This window comes from Ambystoma mexicanum, chromosome 1p (assembly GCF_040938575.1).
Source record: "Ambystoma mexicanum isolate Mex_15411 chromosome 1p, UKY_AmexF1_1, whole genome shotgun sequence".
Taxonomy (NCBI): Eukaryota; Metazoa; Chordata; class Amphibia; order Caudata; family Ambystomatidae; genus Ambystoma; species Ambystoma mexicanum.
Window position 1 is genome coordinate 313519923 of NC_090921.1, and position 21914 is coordinate 313541836.

At 44.4% G+C, this 21914-nt stretch overlaps 1 protein-coding gene and 1 long non-coding RNA gene across 2 annotated transcripts in view; one reads left to right on the forward strand and one right to left on the reverse strand.

The window, feature by feature from the left end:
* Positions 1 to 21914, reverse strand: part of LOC138569556 (mast cell protease 1A-like) — a 98382-nt gene that overhangs the window by 60664 nt on the left and 15804 nt on the right. Inside the window, exons 2-3 of the mRNA XM_069647630.1 lie at positions 21084 to 21258; positions 16762 to 16900 (exon numbers count right to left, since the gene is read on the reverse strand). Of these exons, the coding sequence (XP_069503731.1) occupies positions 16762 to 16900; positions 21084 to 21258 (314 nt within the window). The remainder of the gene's footprint in view (positions 1 to 16761; positions 16901 to 21083; positions 21259 to 21914) is intronic.
* Positions 11592 to 12184, forward strand: LOC138569562 (uncharacterized). The gene is made up of 2 exons (XR_011303263.1): positions 11592 to 11691; positions 12074 to 12184. It is a non-coding gene; the product is annotated as an uncharacterized lncRNA (long non-coding RNA).

Here is a 21914-nt window from a genome sequence, read left to right on the forward strand (position 1 = left end):
CGCCAGCCCCTTTGCTGCTGATCATCATCACCAGTCGAACCGACCCTGGAGGATTCTCGAGTTCCGATCATCAACGCTGCATTGACCCGCCTGAGTGGAAGAAATTCCATAGAACTGCTTATTTGAGCCATTCTTGTTCTCAGTGGAGGGGCCCCCACAACTTGTTAAATTTGTAAAACTTGGGATTTCACCCTAAGTAACCTGGGGTAACCCAGATGTGGAGCGCATGTTCACTTTGCCTTAGAGAGGGTCAGCTTCACCCCACTGAGGATGCCCAACAAGGCTGAAACATGTGTCTAAGGTTCCTGACGGTACTCTTGTTCAGAGGAGAATTGCCTAGCTTTTCAGTGAAGGACTGCACTTTTTGATAGGACCAGACTGATATTCAAATGTATATTCTTCCTATGTGAAGGGTCATTGAGCTAAAACGTGCTTATAGACCCTCCTGAGTCAAAGAAATTCCATAGAACAGGTTATTTGAGCCATGTTCGTTCTCAGCAGAAGGGCTTTCACCCTCCTGTAAAAGTTATAAAACCTGGGGTTTCAACCGAAGCATACCGGGGTAATGCAGATGTGGAGCCCTTGTTCACTGTGCCTTAGGAAGGCTGAGCTTCACCTCACTGAGGAGGGCCAACAAGGCTGACACATATGTCTGGGGTTGCTGATGGTACTCTTGCTAAGAAGAGAATTGCCAAGCATATCGGTGCTGGCCTGCCCATGCTAATGGGTATTTTTCCTCTATGAATGGTCAGAGAGCTGGAACGTGGTTGTAGACTCTCCTGAATGGAAGGCATTCCATAGAAGAGGTTATTTGAACCATGTTTGTTCTCAGTAGAGTGGCTCCCACACTCTTGTTAACTTTTTGAAGGAAATATCGAATACCTTTGAAATTTTCCTGCTGAAATCTTTGCCTGAGCACCCCTACCTACAAACCCAGAGTGTACTTTTATTTTAATGTCTGATTTCTCTGTGTTTTTACTTACAGCGCTGTGCCAGTAGGGTTTTTATTAGCTGCATTCATTTTTGCTAGCTTAAGTAAAGATCCTATTTTTTCAAGAACCTTGGTTGGACATACCTTTTATTTATCAGATGCGCTCAGAGGTAGAGCCAAAAAGTCCCTAATACCAAAAATGTGTGCATCTTGTGATTTGCGCATACAATGAGTGCAACTCACTCCAGAAACTGGTGCAAAGCAGGAAGAAGCAGCAAGAAATCCAGGAAGACCATCAGGACAACTGACAGGCCATCAACCTTCATCCAGAAACTTCCACAGCCACAAAATGCCAACCAACAACCCAGAAGGTGCAGAAATAGGTGAAAAAGGACAACGTGCACCAAACTTCACACAGGAAGAGGTGGATGCAATGATAGGCTACCTTTTACAATTGCAAGGGCAAGGGTTTGGGCAGAACACACAAGCTACATCAATGCCTTGGGAGTGGCAATCAGGACCAAAAAAGAGGTGAAGAAAAGATTGGGAGACCTGAAATGACAAACGAAGGAGAAGTTGACGGACCAGCATGAGCATGCAAGGGGCACAGGAGGCGTCGCACCAGCAGACAACATCCTCGCTCCAGCAGAAGAGGCATTGGCGGGGATGACCAATCTGGCGGTAGTAGGTGGCCTCAGTGGACCTGACATAGCTGCAGAAGATGAAGGTGAATAAAGCATCTGGAGATTGTTGGATCAGGGTTGAATTTGAGTTATGGATGGTTACATCTCTGTCTTGTGGTCGAGGAGAACTCTAGCCTCCTAGGGACTGTTGCAGGCATTGCGTCCGGTAACCTGATCGGAGTTGGGTGCTGAGTCTTGTGGTGATTGACTGCTTCGAGTTCTACCTGTCCTCTTTTTACTCCAGTGAACTTCCAGTGGACTTCCGTGATTATCTACTTAACCCGACCCCTGCCGCGGAGTCGGGTGCTGAGTCTTGTGGTGATTGACTGCTTTGAGTTCTACCTGTCCTCTTTCTACTCCAGTGAACTTCCAGTGGACTTCCGTGATCATCTACTTAACCCGTCCCCTGCCGCGGAGCGGCCGCAGAGTCAGGTGCTGAGTCGTGTGGTCTTTGGGCTCTGTGGGCAAAGTGTGCGAGCCGACCACTGTTCTCAACATCATCAACATCACCAAACTTGAACTCGCGTGAATTGGGTAAGTACCATCTACATTTAAATATAGAGACTGGTAAGAACTGCGGGAAGCTGCCCGTATCTCTCAATATCTCCAACATGACATTTGTTACTGGCCCACTCACGCGACAAAGACTGAAAACTCTTACCGTTATAGATTCACCTTACTCGCCCGCTAATAATTCCCTCAAAGGAAAGCGAGGAAACAGGTATGAAAGCTGCCTCCTCTGAAGAGCGCGATATATTGCCAACACCCATAGGAGATGAGGCAGTACTAGCAGTACTGATAGACTTAGCATGGGAAGGCAATACGCTGGAACTTCAACCTCCGACGCAAGCATTTATTCCCGAAGTAGAAAGCACCATTGACACCCGAGATTAGATTACCGACAAGCCTAGCCAGCATAGCCAGAATGTAAATTCTGCTGCACAAACAACAATGGAGGCTCTCCATCCACAATGGCAGAACGACGCAGACGGGATAAACATAGCAGGAGCCAAGTCATGTGAGAAACAAAGGACAAGAGAATCACCAACGAAATCAGGAGCCCTGAAGTGGAAGCTGCGAAAACAGAGCTGGAATCGACCGTCCATACCCCACGACAAAGGAGGAAGATTCCAACTAGCATTACAAATGGAAACATCAGATCTAAGATCTATAACCCATTAATTAACACCTAAAGCAAAGTAACCAATAACATCAACAATGCTGAGAGCTGCCCACCTCTGGCCGCGAATTGTCATGACCTTGATTCCAGCTATACTCTCCCGCCAATGAAGTGGGAGATGTCGCTAAAACAGAAGGCGATGTTAGATAAACAAAGATGGCACCTAAAACAGGATTATCGAATCAAATCTGAAGATGTAAGGCTCTCTACTCCTCATACACCTAGCGGGCGTGTAGCATGCCTCTCGCTAGATATTACTGAAATCGAGTTACTTATGTCCAATAACGAAAAAAGAAAGGAAGACTTTGCTGATATCAAAAAGGCGGACATGAGAAACCAACAACCAACATCTACAACGGTGATATCCATCCAAGAATATAACTTGTTAGACCATCTATGTCTCACAATGAGATGTGATCTCCAGTGAATAAAATAAAGAAAGAAACTTCAAAGAACCGGTCCATGGATTATTTACCTACGATTGAGAAGAATGATGACAAGTGCCATTGTACCCCGACAAAAGGTCCAATCCCAACAACTATGATGGATCTGCAAAATATGTTGATAGCAACCACGTAGCAAGCAATGATACCTCTATGGAAGCTCTACGAAACTAATGTAGAGACAATGAAGGATCAAGCAACACTGCTAGCATTAATCCACTCAAAGCAGATCTGCACAGAGACTTTTTTTAACAGATTACAGGAACGGATAAACACTGAAGCAGAAGCAAGCCTACGATGGCAGAATAAACTGTCGGAATTGGCAAGAAACGATAGATCTGACGAAAATGAATTAAATAAAACTTTAATAACTATCCTTTAATAAGCATAGTTGAAGAGCTTGTGTCTATAAAAGAAAACATTAGTCAACTCAGGCAACACCTCAACAACAGAATTTGTGATGACCTGGCACTGTCTAATCTAAACCAATTAAAGGTTATTTCTCATGGTGAAGTTGCAAACAAAAATAGGAATGCTCGATTAAAAGTACCTGTCCTCATAACACTATCCACGCAAGCAGGGGCTAATAATATTATGGGCAGAACAGACGAAACCTTACGAGGTACCTCATGTCCCCTGCAAACAGAACAGCGAAGACTAGATATGAAAGAAACATACAACATTTTTCAGTCAAAGCCAATTGAAAATAAGACAAAACAGAAACATGAATCTAAGCCCAAAATGAAAAAAAACCCAGAAAGGATCAAGAGCATTTTAAAGACAATAATCTCTACCTCAACATTTTTTTTTTAAAACAATACAACAACAAATCCAAAAAAGAAAGTCAGCATTGGAACAAAAACTTAGCGCTGCACCAACTCCATCAGATCCTACTGTCCCAGCCAGCATTCCACAGAAAAGTGGTTGTAATATCAAAGAGACGCAACGACAACAGGAGTTGGACTCTGATGGGACAGCTATTATTGAGATATCCCAAGTTTCAATGATTGAAAACAACTCATCCATGAATTCTCTGATAATCATCGACCAATATGACGAGAATGACTCTGAAACAAGGGAGAAGAGGTATCTGTCGTGTGATGATATAACAGATGATGACTTGAGAGACTATACGATGGATCTGTCATGCGAAGATGTGTCTAGCAGTAACTTAGACAGCTTTCAGCGAAATGAGTCAGCAACTGTTGATCTAACCTCTAATGTGGAAAATTCAGCAACAGAGACTATCCTTGTGTCAAGCATAACTCGGATAAATCGTGAAATGAGTTTGGATGGAAATCATCTGATACAGCCAAAGTTTATTGACCCAAGAAAGAAGCATGTAGAGTATCGATTACAGATTCAAAGAATAGCAGAATCCAAGGAAACACTGATACTAAATATAACTAACATAATATGTTTGCTACATGCCATACCACAACTGAAATCCATACGTTCAAGTGACATAAAACTAGTCCAGTTTTTGGAAGAACGCTCTTTGGATGATGTATGGGTGGATTTTTATGACAGAGCAGTAATGGAAAATATTTTGGGTCATAAAAACCTACTGATCCAACTTGGCTTCCATTGCATTCAATTTAATAACTTGCAAATAGAATGAAAGGACCCGATGAGAAATGTGAAGCAAGAACATGATTCCAATATGAAGCATACAACAAGAGATGAAGGATCCACTAGACATATGTTATAATGCGAAGTGGAGGATAGAAACTGGAGTTTCTCCTACTATGAGGAGAAAAGAAGTATACATTGATGGAAGAACCCAATATGGAAAGATACAGACTATATGGAATCCCCACAGACAATGACACATTAGCCACCAACTACTGAGAGTGCCAGGGAGATTTCCTTGTGCTCATGGAACTCCCGAGCCTACGCCCATCTTCAGCAGAACAATCAACATCTTAATATATTCCAGATTATTTGTCTACAAGAGACATGGCTGACCCAACAGCCAGTATGCGAAGGATATCTTACCTTCATGAATCCAGCGCTACAATGACCAAAAGGTCATCCGGCGGCGGGCCTTTTGACGCTAATAAAAGTAGACGCAAATCTGAAAGTAGCTGACACAATAAATGTGAATCCATGGATCCAAGTCGTCATCTTGAACTATTATCCATCGGCTGACAAGGTAGTTGGACATGCGAGCCGAGTTCAGGGAACTAAGACCCTGACAATAGTTAACTTGTATTGGAACCCGTCATCAATAAACGACGAGACTTTCATAGATGCTGTGTTTTCAGCAATTGATAATGTTACAGAACGATTCCAGCAAACAGAGTTTATAATCTGTGGCGACCTAAATTTACATCTCTACGACCACGAAGGCAAAAGAAAAGAGGTCATCAACCTGCCTCCCAGAGTGAGACGCTGGAGCAGAGAAATGGATGATCATAATCTGATAATTACAACCAGACCATTAAATAATAAAGACGAGATACAGCCAACTTGGACAAGAGGCGGCTCTATGGCCATCATCGATTACATTTACAATTCTCCTGGGATTCTCGAGAAACTTACCAAAACTGACATTTGCTCTAACACGAGCGATCATTGGATGTTACAGATAGCCTGGTTAACAACAAAACGAACCAGAAAGAAAATATATCTACCTCAGTTGGAACTAGATGGAAGACTAACTAGACTATGCTTAAACAATAACCAAATAGGCGCACTGCCTGAAACCTTTCTGGTAACCTCACGATTAGGAACAGAGAAAATAAACTATGAATGGCTGCTGAAACCTTATCAACAAAAAACAATACCCAAAATTAAAACCAGACCGCAACATATACATTGCTTTAATATCGAAAGAAAAGAGAACAAAGCGGAATTGCGCAGGAATATTAGAACTCTCTTAAAAAGCCAAGAGGTAAATAAATTAACGCTGATAAGGAAAGAAAAACAGCGATACACTAACTGGAGTAAGAACCATAAAGCGCAGACATTACAGCAGGATGCTGAAAAGATGCTTGAAGCAGTAACGAGCAGAAACAGTAGAAACCTGCGGAACTTTCTGAATCAACGTGATAACATGAAGAACAGACGAATTTCAGATGTACCAGAATCGATCTGGTTTGCCCATTTTACTGACTCTAAAGCATGAGACTCTAATTTGACCATGATGCCTGAAAAACCTTCGACAAAATGGATACTGGATTATAACCAATCAGACATACAGGCAGCAATTGCTAGACTGAATATCTCTCGTGCACCAGGACCCGATGGGCCATCTAACACGGTCATTAAGCAGAATCCCAATCATTGGACAAAACTATGCCTCCAGCTATTCGAATTGATTGGAGAATTTAATGCAGTACCTCAAACATGGCAATCTGCCATACTTGTGCCTATTTTCAAGCAGGGCGATAGAAAGCAGCCAAATAACTATCGCCCCGTCGCTCTGCTTGACCCTCTAGGGAAAATCTTCGCTTCATATTTGCTGCAGCAATTGGAACTCTGGGCTGCGAAGAATGATCGGCAAGCAAAAAGACAAACTGTCAGAAAGGCTGGTACTAACATCAACCTGATTTTACTGAACTTGTTAAAACAAGAGGCTATTTGAGATAAAATCCTGGTATTCGCAGGACTTATTGATTTAAAACTTGCTTTTGACATGATCAACAGACAAGTACTCTGGAATAAATTAGAAATCTGGAAATGCCCTCCTGAAATCCTGAAGCCCATTAAACTATTGTATAGCAACAACAGTATCCAAATTCGTATGACAACAGATGGCATAGTAACTGCGCCAATCAGAACATACAATGGCTTGAAACAGGGCTGCCCACTGGCAGCCACCCTTTTCAACCTTTTCACCTCCGATTTCGATGAGTACACGAACATTCCATCATGAAACCCGCCTAAAGTTAATGCCATCTCTTTACCACAGATGATGTACGCAGATGATATTGTGGTGTTTGATAAAACGCAGCGGGCCTGCAAATATGCCTAGACCGAATGGAAACCTCCATGACATCGAATGAACTAAAAATCAACACAAAGAAAATGCAAATCATGCTCCTAACGAAGAAGCGGATGAAGGTGAACTTTACCTGGTTCCTACAGAATAATAAACTAACACAGGTCAATGCAGTCAAATATTTAGGTGTTTGGATCAACCAATCTAAATCTGAAGTTAAATGGACTATGCACCTTAAATCTGAAGCTTGTGCACTTGCCAGACAAGGAACATTTATCCATAGAAAATATGGGAAATATTAATTGCAACCAGTGGTAACCTTTTTTCATCAAAAGGTAATAGCAAGCCTGGCTTATGGAGCGGAAACAATGCTAAACCTGCATACGCATATATGGCAATAGCTAGAAGCCATTTTCTGCCGTACGGTCTTAGTTCTACCGCGGTCCTATCCGATGGCTAGGATTCGCTATGAAATTGCAACTCAATCATTGCAATCCATCGTCATGTGGAAACAGCTTGATTTGTTTCGGAACATTATGAGTGATGATCACCTTCCGTCTATCGAGATTCTTCGTACTAATGCGGCAAATGGAAGAGCAACTTGTGAAGGCAGACATCTTGATGGAAATGCTGCTCCAGCGTCCACAGCATGTGAAGAAAAGAATAATGCTAAATGACTGGATACTCACAATGCAAGCGAAAATGCAATATCACATGAACCTCAACTGTGATATGGAGATAAGGCCTGTCAACCACCTTCCGAATTACCTGAAACTGTTTCCTGACAATCATATTAGAGATATGTTCCTGAGATTACGCCACAACTTGCTCCCTACACGTGAACGTTTGCAAAAAATCAAGCAAATTGCTAGTACACAAGCATTTTGTAGATTTTGTAAAAAACAAACTCAGACTGAAACCCTTTTTCATGTCCTAATGGAATGTGAAGAATTGATGGAAAAAAGAAAGTTGTATAGCGGAATATTTTTGAAAGATGGGAACAAATACTGCTAGGAAATAACAAGAAACTGACTTAGACGATCATTCAATTTTGGAGGAACATTATGAAGGAGGATGGATTGAACTAAGAATGATTTCTTTTTAATGTACAGAAATTAAAAGTTTAGAATTAAACTATATCATTTTAAATACATTTTAAAGATTTTTAAAAAATAAAGCAATATCATGGCAGTCTATACTCAATGTTCCTTTGTGAGGCCAGAACATGCCCGTAAGCAAACATACAACCTAATACCAGAGTGCCTGCACATAGTGAAGGCAATAATGCAACGTCGCAAACACCTCAAGGTCAGTACCAGTGTAGTAGGGCATGTCAGTGGATTTGCATACTGCAAAAGTAAATAAGTGAGAAGGGGTGAGACAATGATAAAGAAGGTAACGCATGCAAAGACCACAGGAAATGAGGGATGCAGTGGTGAAGGGCAAGACACTTGGGAGCCCAGTGATGACATGTGAAACATGCAGTGTCACAACACGCCCAAAATGGCCAGTTAATGTTTGCCCTCTACCAGGACCACAGCCATAGAGCAGCATACACAAAGGTGGTTCGCACAAGCTGCACAGGCGCCTTAACATACCCAGGGACAAAGTAAATGGCCGAGTTGAGAAGGGTAGGGCCCGCGAATACCTGTACAGATTCCACCTGGCACCTAAACAGGTGACTAGATCTCCTATGCAAAACGTATGACACACACTCATGTTCTTCATCAACATTTTCCCTCCAGGACGCGAAAGAACCAGAGCTGGATGTAGGTTCAGACCCTGAAATGCCACCACTTGCGTGGGTGAAGAGGGGGAAGAAGAGGAACTGCCCACCACACTTGGAGAAGGCCAGCAGCAAGGTGATCCCACCATGGTGCCAACCACTGCCCAACATGCACCACAGGTACAGAGGACCATATCCTGGACAGCGAAACACACCATCCCCAGAAGCAACCACACCACGGCGCGCAACCAGAAAAGTAAGGACCAACAGGCCCTGCAATACCCCGCACACCACCTGGGACGAAGAGCCTTTCGTCAGCATCAGCCTGCATCAGCAGGATCCGCTCACAGTGTGCATGCAAGTGCATGCAACTAACATCGATATGCAGCATAGCGGGAGAAGGCCTATTTGGATTGGCAGGCGAGCTTGCTGACTGCCACAATTGTGCCACGCAGGTAGCAAGGCCTACCAGAGATCAGATGAGGGCAATAAGTGAGGTGTTGGGAGTGACATTGGATGCCATGCAGTGCACCACCCAAAGGCAAATGAGGCTGCACAGGATGGACAATTCTTCTATAGTTAAGATGATCAAATCCAACGAACACTTGTTTAAGGTTTGTCTCCAGCGCTTGAAAAATGCTGGACTGTCTTTGCAAAATGTCGGTTCTAGGTCCACCCGCAACCCACGCGGTATGCAATGAGCTTTATAGTATTGCATCATCGTAGTGGTGTGCATTTCCTGACTGACTTCTCTTCACATCAGCTGTTCTAAGTGGCTAATTCCTTCTTCCGATTTCTCACTATTGATTGATTCTCTTTCTGTGAGTTTAATCAAATTAAGTATTCTAGAGGCTTCGTCCTCTGAGAACCCCAGAGTTTCTGCCCGATTGGTGCTACTAATATTGACCAAATATTAAATAGAGGTTTATTTCTTATTAAATGTATTTGCTTATTGCAGGAAGACTGTAAATATACACATGATGAAGGAAACGCTTAGTGACCACAGGAGTAACATTAGAAGATCCATCTTGTTAGATGTCCAACTGTTTACCCTTTTTGCCTTATAATGCGGTCTAATTGAGTTTTAATTATTCCTTTTTTCAAATAATTTTATTTTGTGTGTGAATTGATGACCACATGATGGGTGTAACATTGTGATGAGTACTTCATTGAGCATGAAAAGCATATAAATCAGTTTTCAGAACAAATAAATAATTATGGCGAATAACATTATATTAAAGAAGATTCATGATTTCGTGAAAAATGTTTTGTTATAGTAGTTGAAATATTCTCAGCGGTTTCCTTGCGACTGACTGGGCATCGCATCGATTTTGCAATGAGCTTTTTTCTCTAAGTTGCCCCAATGGCCATGGACTCAATAGTATGTTTTCCATTGTCCCCGTCCAAAACATGCATGCCACTCAGCCCATGACACCAACAGGGCAGACAGAGGGTGCAAAGAGGCAACAAAGGCAGAGCACAATTTTGTGAAGTAGCCAGTGCTCTTTACATTAAAAATGGTGCCTCACAATTGCACATGTTTTTCTTATGTTCTTGGTTTTCATTCAAAATGACCACCCTTTCCTTTGTCAACTTCTATACCCCAATTAGGCAGCTGGATAGAGTCCAGTATCGGTGTGAGGTGCATCCCATTGCTTTGAGATGGACATAGAGGAATTTTTCGTAAGGCCATGAGGTTAGTGGAAGCCTTCTTTTGTCATCATGAAGGTACACCCATCTACCTTTGTCTAGATAGGCTGCAAGATCTTCCTCCCTGAGCCAGCCTTATCCCTCGACAGGTCCGTGTCTTTTCTGGTCCAGGCACAGCATTTCTTCTCAAAAAGGGATTCTCAAACTGTGGCTCAGTCAAGGTTGGCATATTGGTCTGATGGAGCACTTTTTGCTAGCAGGACCTCTGAGGATGCTTCCTAAAGTCATCCTTTCTCAGAACTATGTCTAGCTCTTGGCCTTTGACCCTAATGTTTGTGATCGGCAATGTCGCCCATTTAATATTCATATGCTGCCATCTAGGGTTGTATTCCGGACACCATATGCCATCAGGTAGTTGGCAAGCTTCATACCTGGTGCCTGTACTCAAAGGTGCGTTTACAAAGGTCAGAATCTGTGAAGCCCACTGGAATGTGGCGTTAACGGGAGCACAGCTGGAAGTGAATACTGAGGTCCGCAGATCACTAACAGACTTTTGGAGCAGGTGCTTAACTCTATGAGTACAGTGATGACGCCTAGTATAAGAAGGCATACCTGGTAAGCGTTCGGCTTACCTGCCGACGCGTGTGACTGTTTGTGTTCCAGGAACTGGTAAGAGAGGACCGCTTATCTCATGGTTTACTTTTCAATGAGATTTAGCTTTAATGGTACTTGACGAGTAGCAACCAAATAAGCTATATGTTGTGCTTTCCGTACTTGAAATACATGTTCTATATTTGAAATGCGTCATCATTTCACGTAATGATGGTTAATTACAATTGTCTTCACTACGGAACTTATAATGAATTGTTTTGAATAAGGCAGAAATGGCCTGTGACCATTAAGTAGAGTTGTTTTGCCCGTTTGGTGAAGGGCGGGATTTATTCTCATAAGTGAAAATGCCTAGTTGCCATAGGCAACCTTGATATACACAATTAATGTATATTCTTAATTGGACAATCAGTTTTATTTACCTTCGCTACTTACATTTTTTGTTTAGATTGATATTGGGGATTGTACCCCGTTACTACTACATGGACAAATAGTCATAAGAACTGGTTACATCAAATTTCGGGTAAGGACATCCACCAAGTTGTCAGTTTGTCTCAAGGGACCATTGCAGAATTTGGTTATATTATTCAATGAATTGAAGAATAATGATTACTAATGGGTTCTTTTTTCTTTTTGTTTGTGTTTTTGTTTCTGTTTTTTGTGCTCTTTTTCTGTTTACTCAAACATAACAATGTATTATGATATGTTTGCCTATTTTTCTACACCCATGAACCCTTCCCTTTTGCCCATCCTTGTTTTTCTGTCTAATTTCTTTCATGTTATTATGCACATTTTGTGGTCACGATATTTGAAAACTGGTATTATGTTTTACTTTATGATGTCGTTCATACAAATTGTTTTTTGACTATGATATATTGTATGTCCTATATTACAATTATGGGTAGCCCGGATTTGAAAAAGGCTCAGTGGAGCCGAAACATGTTATCAATTATGGGCTCAATGGTCATGGATGATCAATAAAGCATAATCTAAGATTTAACTCAACTTGAGTTGTTGGCGCAGAGTCCTGTATTTTCATTAATTAATTTCTTCAACGTATGGGACGGTTAGGCTTTTTACCGTCCTTATACAGTTGACCTGCGACTTCATTGACCGGATTTTGAAACTTTTAATCTTGCACGTATAACTATCGGGATTGTAAGGAGTCGCCCTGGTGGAGCAAGGTTTTTCAAAGCCACAGTTTTTCATAACTCTATGAGTAGCCTGGTCAGAATGCCATTGATTTAATGCCGTCGGCAAAACAAATTTATTTGGCGGCAGGCCGCGGTTGCATTTGCAGAGCAAAGTAAATGGCTTTCGGCCACCAAATTTTCATCATTTTCACTGCGGGGTGCAAATGTAAAGGGCAAAAGGCGGCGTACAACAGTATACACCTCCTTTTACCCTTCACATTTGCACGCCGCAGTACAAAGTGAGTAAATGCTCATTTATTTTTAATTGCGAGCGCAGATTGCTATGCTTACATGGCAAGTGGTGCCCACAATAAAACGCTCCGCAAGATGCTCAAATGTCGTAGAGTGCGCCCATGATAAGCAATGTTCACAAATACAATTAAACTCTCACCGACAAGCGATCGTGTGGGGGCGGGTTTCATTGTAATTGTGCACGCTGCCTTCCATGCTTGAATGGCAGGGAGCGTGTACAATGGATCCCTTTGGAGTCTGTCTGCTTTTTGCTGGTGCATGCTGGGAGGATAGAGAAGGCCTCGGGTATGGATAGTTGGTGCATGGCCCCAAATATGGCTTCTGCCCAGGCATGGTCACATATGTGCTTGGAATTCCTTGTTTTACTTGTAGTTCAAAAACGCTCTGCTCTCCAAACCGGTGGCACGGACACGCCCCTCTAGTGTGGACTGGCGGAGAGGGGCCTGGGAGTACAAACATCACTCACTAGTACACTGTGGCTCTGATGCTGCCATGCTGGGCGTGCTTATAAACAACTAGCGTGAAAAGCACAATTTTCCACTTATCTTGGGAGCAGGGCTGTCAGAAGATGTGGGGAGGCTCGGCGCAAAACATTTGGAGAGGCCCCCTTACAGTTTTTTGCACTCGGCCAGCAGCGGCACATCCGCAAGCAGGAGACTCGAGAAATCTACCCTTAAGTTTGTGTGCAGGATCCCAAATATGGTTTATTACTACAACTCCAAGTCAACTTCAGCAAAGTTAGATTTCTCTACTGAAGAAAGGTTCATGCCAGACTAACTTTTTTATCATATGAATAAATATATATAAAATGGCACAAGCTCTCCACTGCGCCACCTCCAATTCTCTGAGGGTCAGTCACTTTTCCAAGCAAAGACTTGAGGGCAGATCTCTTTCTTCGGCTGTGGCCTCTCTCTGGAAACAGCCTCCCTGCCTCGCTGAAACTTGAGGAGAACCATCTCCAGTTCCGGAAGCACCTTAAGACCTGTCTCTTGGCTTCTGCCTTCCCTCTTCCTCTCCCTTGCTGATCACCTGCCTGATCCATGCACTGGTCCCCTGGTCAAGCTCTGAATTCGGGTCCAGGCCCCTGCCTGTCCTGTTGCAATCCTGCACTGCCTCTTGGCTCCCCTGCACTTGTGGTCTGTATCTGTAACCCTACAGTCCCCGCTCTTGCTCTTATTCTCCACCCGTTGGCTGCACTTATGAGTACCCACACTTGCCACCCGTTGGCTGCACTCTTGTTTCTCCTTTGTTACTGCACTTCTGCATCCTACCCCACCCTCGGCACTTCTCCCCTCCCCCCTTCCCTGCTCTTGCGCGATCTGAATTACACAAGGCCTAGTAAGATCTGTGTATTGTCCTACTCTTTTGTTTCTGTCTCCTTGCCTTGTGGCGCCTAGAAACACTTGTGTACAGGCACGTTATAAATGCCATATCATATCATTAAGGAGCACCATGCCCCTGTGTGCGCATTAAAACACACATCATACACAGTGACAAATGATGTACAGTGGAGGCTAGTACATTTCTGAACTTAAGAGGCTTAAATGTTTGTGTCAATTAGGCAGGATCAACGGAGCACAGTGAGGGAGCCCAGACCAAACAAGGGTTGCTTGAGGAGGGTTCTCACTCCCAAGAAAATGTTTGAAACATTGGGTTAAAAGTCTGCATTTTACAGCGCTTTCTTTGCAAAATTGGGTAGAAATCCATACAGTTTGCAATTGGTTTTGTATGGAACCACATGGAAATTCCCAATAGTTGCAAATCACAAATTCTGCATAGGAACATTTTCCAATACATTTCATGCCACCTTTCCACGCGAGATATGCTAGAATAAAAATATATTCATGCTGGTTGTTCTCATGTATGTCCATGCAGGCTGCATCAATATATGCCATTGTTACCATGTACGGACTCCCAGCCAGTAAAAATGCCATGCCACAGAAAGTATATCCAGGCTGACTGTGCACCATAAGTGTTATTACTGGCTAGATTGGCCTACATTCAATGTGTGCCAATTTAGCCAAGTAGTATGTTTGCTTTAACCTTGATGCATAGTCCTGTGCATCAAGGGTAAAGCAAAAAGAGCACTGGCAATGCTAACAATTTGGGCATTCGTGTAGGCATGGGAAAGGCACTTCTGTATTGGTATTAGCTGGCCATTGATAGTGCCAGTGCAAAATGGTTTGAGTACCTGAGCAGCTAATAGCAGTGCCTGGTAAATGCCTAATACTTATACACAAGCCAAAACTGTTGGCTTTGCCAATGCTTATTTTTAAAAGAACTTCAGCGAAAGACACACAGGGTGTTTTTAAATTGAGTGGCCAAAGGCAGACCCGATTAAGACATTTTTATTACACCAGTTACGTGTTTATAACTCCAATGAAGTCATGAACTCTCAGAAGACTCCTTTGAGGAAACACTTGCAGGAACATTGAGGGCAAAGGTTGATGGCAAAGCATGTTTAAAGCTAGCTCAAGGAGTTCCAGTGAGGAGGTGTTTTGGGTAGGTAGGGCAGGAACTGGATGAGAATTGCCGTAGGGATTAGCATGGCCATGAGAAGTCATTTCACTGTTGGCACCTGCATTCATATCCATACATTTTTAGGTAATTGAAATCGTGATGGGGGGTTAGCACTTGCATGCTAGGGGAGTGATTAGAAGGGAAGTGGTGACATGAGACATCTCATTATCACAGCAGTCCTTAAGTGTGATGTTTCAGAAATGAAGGCAAGAGGTAGCTGCTTGTAACATTGAAGCTTCACCAGAATATTCTCATTTGAAATGTGGAAAGATGTTAGGTGCCCCCACACAAGGAAGTTTGCCCCTTCCTCACAGCCTCTGACATTAGCGCCTCTCCCAACATTTGAAGTATTAGTCCCCTTTCCCCCCTGACATTTTAGCCTAGGTGCACCTCTGATGCCATGAACCCACCCCTTAATGAAGTGGCCCCCAGGGCGGCTACATTTAGGGGTGGTGCTGAACACATACTCACAAAAAACACTTTCACCCATGCATTCATCCACCAGTTACACAAGTCCATACATGCATGCATACATAAAACCAAACACAGCATTGACACAAACACCAACATGCATGCATGCATTCATACATACACATATACATACTAATTTAATTTAAATACACATATACACTTTTAATTTAAAATAAAAAACACTTAACTTACCTCCATGCACCCTTAAAAAGCCTCCATGCAGCCGACACGTAGACATGCTGCCTGACAAGAGAGAACTCCTCTCCCATCAGTCAGCGTGATCACGCTGAGCAACGTGAACACACTGATTGACAGGAGAGAACTCCTCTCCCATCAGTCAGCGTGATCACACTGAGCAACGTGAACACACTGACTGACAGGAGAGGAGTCTTCTCCCATCAGTCAGCGTGATCACACTGAGCAACGTGAACACACTGACTGACAGGAGAGGAGTCCTCTCCCATCAGTCAGCGTGATCACGCTGACAACGTGCACACACTGACTGACAAGAGAGAACTCCTCCCCCGTCAGCCAGCGTGACCACGCTGACAACGTGAACACACTGGCTGACAAGAGAGAACTCCTCTCCCGTCAGTCAGCGTGACCATGCTGAGCAACGTGAACACACCGACTGACAGGAGAGGAGTCCTCTCTTGTCATGCAGCATGTCCACGTTGTCAGCTGAATAACGGGAGTCAGCAGAGCTCACTTCTGAGTCCTGCTGTCTCCCATTATTTTGCTGTTTGTTGCGGAGCCAAAGGGCTTCACAACAAACAGCATAATCATTGCAGCGGCAGAGAGGAGACGGCACAGTCCCCCGTGTGAATAAAGGGCACGGAGGACTGTGCTGCCTTCCACTTAGGAGAGGGGGCCGCGAGGCCCCCCAGAAGTGCGAGGCCCAGGACAGTTTGCCCTCCGGCTACCCCCCTCGTGACGGCCCTGCTCGGGAGACATATTCATGGGGCAGTGACGTGGTTTGGAATCACTCAGAGGATCCATAAACGTCTGCGTACGGGGCTGTGTATGGAACCTGTCCTTCAAAATGATTTTGGATACTCGTTTGCCCAAATACTGGCTTAGCCTGGCTTGACCCCCACCTCACCCATTTCCCTGACAGGGCTCCCTCTCCCACACTGTAGGCAGAAGTAAGTCTGTACCTTCAACAGCACAATGTCATTCTCGTAGTTTCTTTTATTGTAGTTGCTGAAGGAATGTGCGACTGTGTCGAATATCTGCCAGGAGGGCTCCGGCTTCTCCCAGTTCTGCACACCAAGGACCACACGTATGTTGTGGAACCTGAGGGGACAAACACAGTTGAGTGTCATGAAAGTGGAAATGCAATCTGAGCACCGCGGATATCTCAAAGCCCACCCCTCATGCCCTAAGGCGCGCCTCAGGAGGTTCTTGGCGCGAGGCACTTCAGTACCGCGCTTTTTAGAGCCAGTGAGTCATGATTGCGTGCAGTGACCTCACCAGCACCTGGACTGACCAACGGGAGCCTTGGTCACAGAATCGGGGTGTTGAAGCCACTCTAAAATGCTGACAAAGTATCCCTATGTCTTTTCTCGCAGTCTCTTCATTTGAAGCAATGCTTTTGTAATACGAGGCTTCAGCGGAAACCACAATCCATGGTGAATGGATTGTGTAACCGACAATTCTATGACCAGTTGCACCTTATAACAGTTGGTAATGTTTAGTCGTTTGCGCGGTAATGTGATTCATCCATTTGAAAGCCCCTAGTCCCCTTTTCAGTCTATGCCTTCATCAAAGTGTGGTGCAAGCTTTTGTCAAACAATGACTAAAAACAGGTGACTATGACACATATGCCGGTTTGTGTTTTTATATCTCAAAGTAGAAACACCCATTGGGAAATGTACAGTAATGTCAGGTGTGACATAATCAGCCACTCCTCATGTTCAGGCTCTCTTCATATTGCCTTTAGGTGCTGTTAGGTCTGCGTTCAGTTTGTGGAAAAGAAATGCAAGTACTGTACAAGAATGCAAAATGATAGGTGCTGGCAAATTCTAGGGGTGCGGAATATGACTTGAAAGCTTTTGCTGAAAGCTGTTTCACCACTGCTGCTTCTCACTCGGAGTGTTGGGTGAAAATTGTGGGCCGTGGTTTGCTGGCGTTACAAGCTTTTACTTTTATGGGGCTTTTCAAATCTTATACTTGGGCAGGGACAGCCTTAGGCCAGGGCCGCTCAGGCGGCTGCCCGGGGCGCCATTAGCCCCTGCCACGCCAGTTCGAAAATTAAATTGAAATTAAATGTGCCAGGATCTTGTGCTGGCACCGGGCATTCCAGTGCAGGAATGGGATGCATTTAATAACAATAAGGCCACCAAACACATGCTTAAGCAGCCGCTTTCGGTGGAGGCCTAGTAGGGGGGCATGAAAAATATACTAAAAGTACAAGACCACCTGTGGTCCAATATTGTGAAATGGCATTTTATTTGATTAACTGTCCTATAAGCCGTGCACAACAAAGGGAATGTCTTGAAATGGGGAAAATCCTCCTCGGGACCAGCCCTTGAGAGCAGAAATTACCCAATTCAGCCCAAAATACAGGTTCTATTGTGCCGAGCAGTGAACTCATGCTAATGACAAATGACACCTTCAAAATGTTTAGCATTTATTAGAAACAGTGATATTAGCAACACTTTGGAATTCAAGTATTAGCGAAGATTACAAAAGATCATTAGAGCAAACACAAAATATAGAATATAGAGAAACATAGAGAAACACAGTCTTACGCCCCTTCAATCAGCACTGGGAGACCCTGGCCCTCATAAGCTAGCTGTTGTCAGCCCCACTGAGAGGACAGTGCTACAGGGTGCCGACAGAGCATCAGGTTCCAGACACTCGATCTTGCTCGAACCAAGTCCACGGATCGATCTCCCACCTGATCCATGTGGGCATGCATTTTTGTAATCTCGTGTTGTCAGTCCATGACGCACAGTTCCAGAACTTTCCCTGTACAAAAAATAGGCTTGCTCATGGAAAAACCCAACTCTCTCTGCGATGCTCCCTGCTCGCTCCTACCCCTCCCTTGGAGCCCTCTCTGCGAAAGCACTGGAATGTCCTTATCAGCGTGTGGGCAAGGCCGTACCAGGCCTTCTCAGGGAAACAGGATTTGTTTACGAAGCCATGCAGGGCTACAGTTAGAAAGGCAGAATATTCTAAGAGAAGCCGAGATGAATTAACCCCATGTGAGCAAGCTCTAAAAGGCATGCACTCATAGCTTAGTGTTCATAACGCTTAAGACTGGCTATCTAAGCGCTATATAGGTGCCATAATACTCCAAACACTCCAATAATGTCTCTATTAGCTACAGAACTGGGGCCTTCGCCCTGCCTGTCTATCTACAATGCATAATGTGACCTACCACCCCTACTAGGCCTGCATATTCCTTGTAGCTCACTAATGTGTAATGGAGGTGCTACAACAGACTACTGTCAGCATTTATCACACACTTTGAATAAACTATTGGCTTTCAGCGGCTAATGCTGTCATCTAAAGCCCTGATTGGCAAATTTGCATTTTGTGTATTACGACAGGGGAATACATTAGAAGTGAAAGAATCCGAAACAGCATCGGTAGCTCAGTGAGTTGTGTGCTTGCATCAGAGTTCTGTCCTGTGGGTGCATTTCAAAACACAAGGTCGATGCAAACAGCGCATTTGACGGAGGGGGGACTCCGAGGGAGTGAGACACCGACATTAAACAAAAATGTGGCACCCACCGCCCAGCATTGGCCAGGGGCGCACAGAGGCAACGGGAGGGGAGAGGGGCACATTTTTGTTTCAGTGCCAGGGCGCTGCCGCTGCTAAGGCAGGCCCTGTACTCAGGGGTTGTGTTGTGCTACCTCACTGGCATATTGTTGGTGTGCAGCAAAGCATAACACATCTATTACTGAAAATGACGTGGGTTTATCCCATAGGACCAGTGGACCCCCAAAATCTCTAGACTCTACGCGCAATACATACTGTCCATTTGGCATTTTTGGGGGGGCCCGGCCTGCCCACATTTTGCTCAGGGGGGGCCCATGCCAAAAAAGTTTGAAGACCACTAATCTAGGGAGATGCAGAGATCTGTGCGCCGCCTGAAAATATATGCTTGAGTTACGGCAGAGCTGCACAGCTCATAAAAGGAGTGAGTCTAAGTCTGCTATTTAGAGTGACGTGGAACAGCAGCGCAGTGTTAGCAATCAATGCGCAAAGCTGGTATGATTATTGAAGTGAATTGTATACTTTGATGGGGTTCCTGGCATCTAATGGCTGTACATTGGAGTGTACGACTGGGCCTGGGAACATCAAGGTGTTCTAGCATTTTAAAGTGTCTGTCACCTGCAGTTATGGTGGAACATTGGAATATGGGACTTTAGTAAATGAGAGTATGTCATGAAAACCAGTAATCGGATGTGTGTAGGCACTTCCAAGGGGCACTGGGTGATTAATCGGGGTGCCCTTTTTAGTTGTCCTTTGCGCATGCATACGAAAAAAATGGTGATCGGCTCCTGACTGGCCATGGCACTCACTGTGGCGCCCGGTCACAATGTGGCAATGGCTTTCGTTTAGGAGGGAGCTGGCAATAAGGAAAGGGGCATCCCATGGGATACAGCCCTGGGGGCTGCTGCAGAGACCAGTGGAGTTGACACCTAGTGGCCAGTGAAAGTGTGACCCTAACTACAGATCGTATATTATTATCTTCATTACTATTATTAATGGGGTATTTACTGAACGCACACCGAGCTTGGGGAAGCAACTGAGTGCTTTACAATCATAGGAGGAAAAACACAGGGAATGTTCCATTTCTGAACAGAGAAGACAAACTCCAGTGTGCAGTGCCACCCAGTGGACGGCAACAGAATTACAATGGCTGAGGCTTTGGAACGGCTTCACACTCTCTATAGGCCACATGCTGAACGGTAGTGGTTGTTGCTGCTGTGAAAGGAGACCCAGGGGCACATGAGAGGGCGATGTAATTTAATGGGAGCATTTGCAATCAAACAGACAATTTATGTAAATGAGTCCTGTGTCTACTAAGATCATCTTAACTTACAATAATAATTAGTTTTTTTTATATATCCCTTTAATTAGGTCATATTAGCCAACGAAAATCGGCACTCATTTATCGACCTTGGAAGGAGGAAAAGCTGAGTTGGCCTTGCTGGGATTTGAACCTGCGACACAGATTGCAGCAACAAGCGTTTATCCCGCTAAACGATCTTATCTGGTCCCTTCCAGCTCAGACAGTGCCTTTAGCAAGTGGCACGATCTAGCTCAAGAATCTGGATGCTTTCGGTCTCCAGAATGTAATGCGGGGTAATTGGGTGATTATCTCGGAAGGGCCATTTCCTTTGAATGGGTGGTAGCGCTGGGGCAGATTAGGTCCCCATAATAATGAATAGGCGTGGGGAGGGGGGTGTTAATGCCTAGTGGAAGACCAGTCCTCCTGTGATCTTAAAAGCAAAGTCTTACGTGGAACTGCAGTGCGCAGCGGTCATCGCATATCTTTCGTGCACGAGGAATCCACCGCAAATTGGGACGGGGGGCTTCTTGGACAGGGTGTTGTCTTCCCTGGACAACAAGGCCATCCAGGGCTTGGAGTGGGGGTGTGCAATGTTCCCCCCAACGATCTCTCCTTGGTGTTCTCCTGAGAGAGAGAGAGAGAGAGAGAGAGAGAGAGAGAGAAAGAGAGAAAGAGAGAGAGAGAGAGAGAGAGAGAGAGAATTGCAGGATACAAGTTAAAATTGGTTGTGCAGAATAATACATGAAACACACCAGTGGATGTCAGTTTGCCATCAGTATTTTACAAGAAATGCAACACATGTTAATGCTGACTGTGGCCAAGTAAAAGCCATGAGGCCTACCAAGCGTTGCCCCACTTTCAAGCAGGTTTTCCCCAAATCAGATCACAAGACATGTCCCCATTTCATGCTGCTTGCGTCCAAAGAAAGTGATATGGCAGGTTTCGGCAATACTTGCCAGCATTTCCACTGTAAACCCCATTTTCATTCCGCTATTGCCCAAACAAAACTGGAGGTCTGTCTCAACATTATGCGACTGCACTGCACCACATTCAAGCTGCTGGTTCCCAAATACAATCCTACAATCTGTCTCAATGTATGCCCGCGCCGCCGCCAGAAATGCGCCAATTCACTGTCCGTCTGATTCATGCAAGTGCTTTATAATGGTGCAATGCCATAGGAAAAGGTTCCGTGAATCAGGGCCTTTTCCCCCGACAGACAGCACACACAAAGATATGCATGCATATACGTGCACAGACATTTGCGCAAACACGCAGGCCAA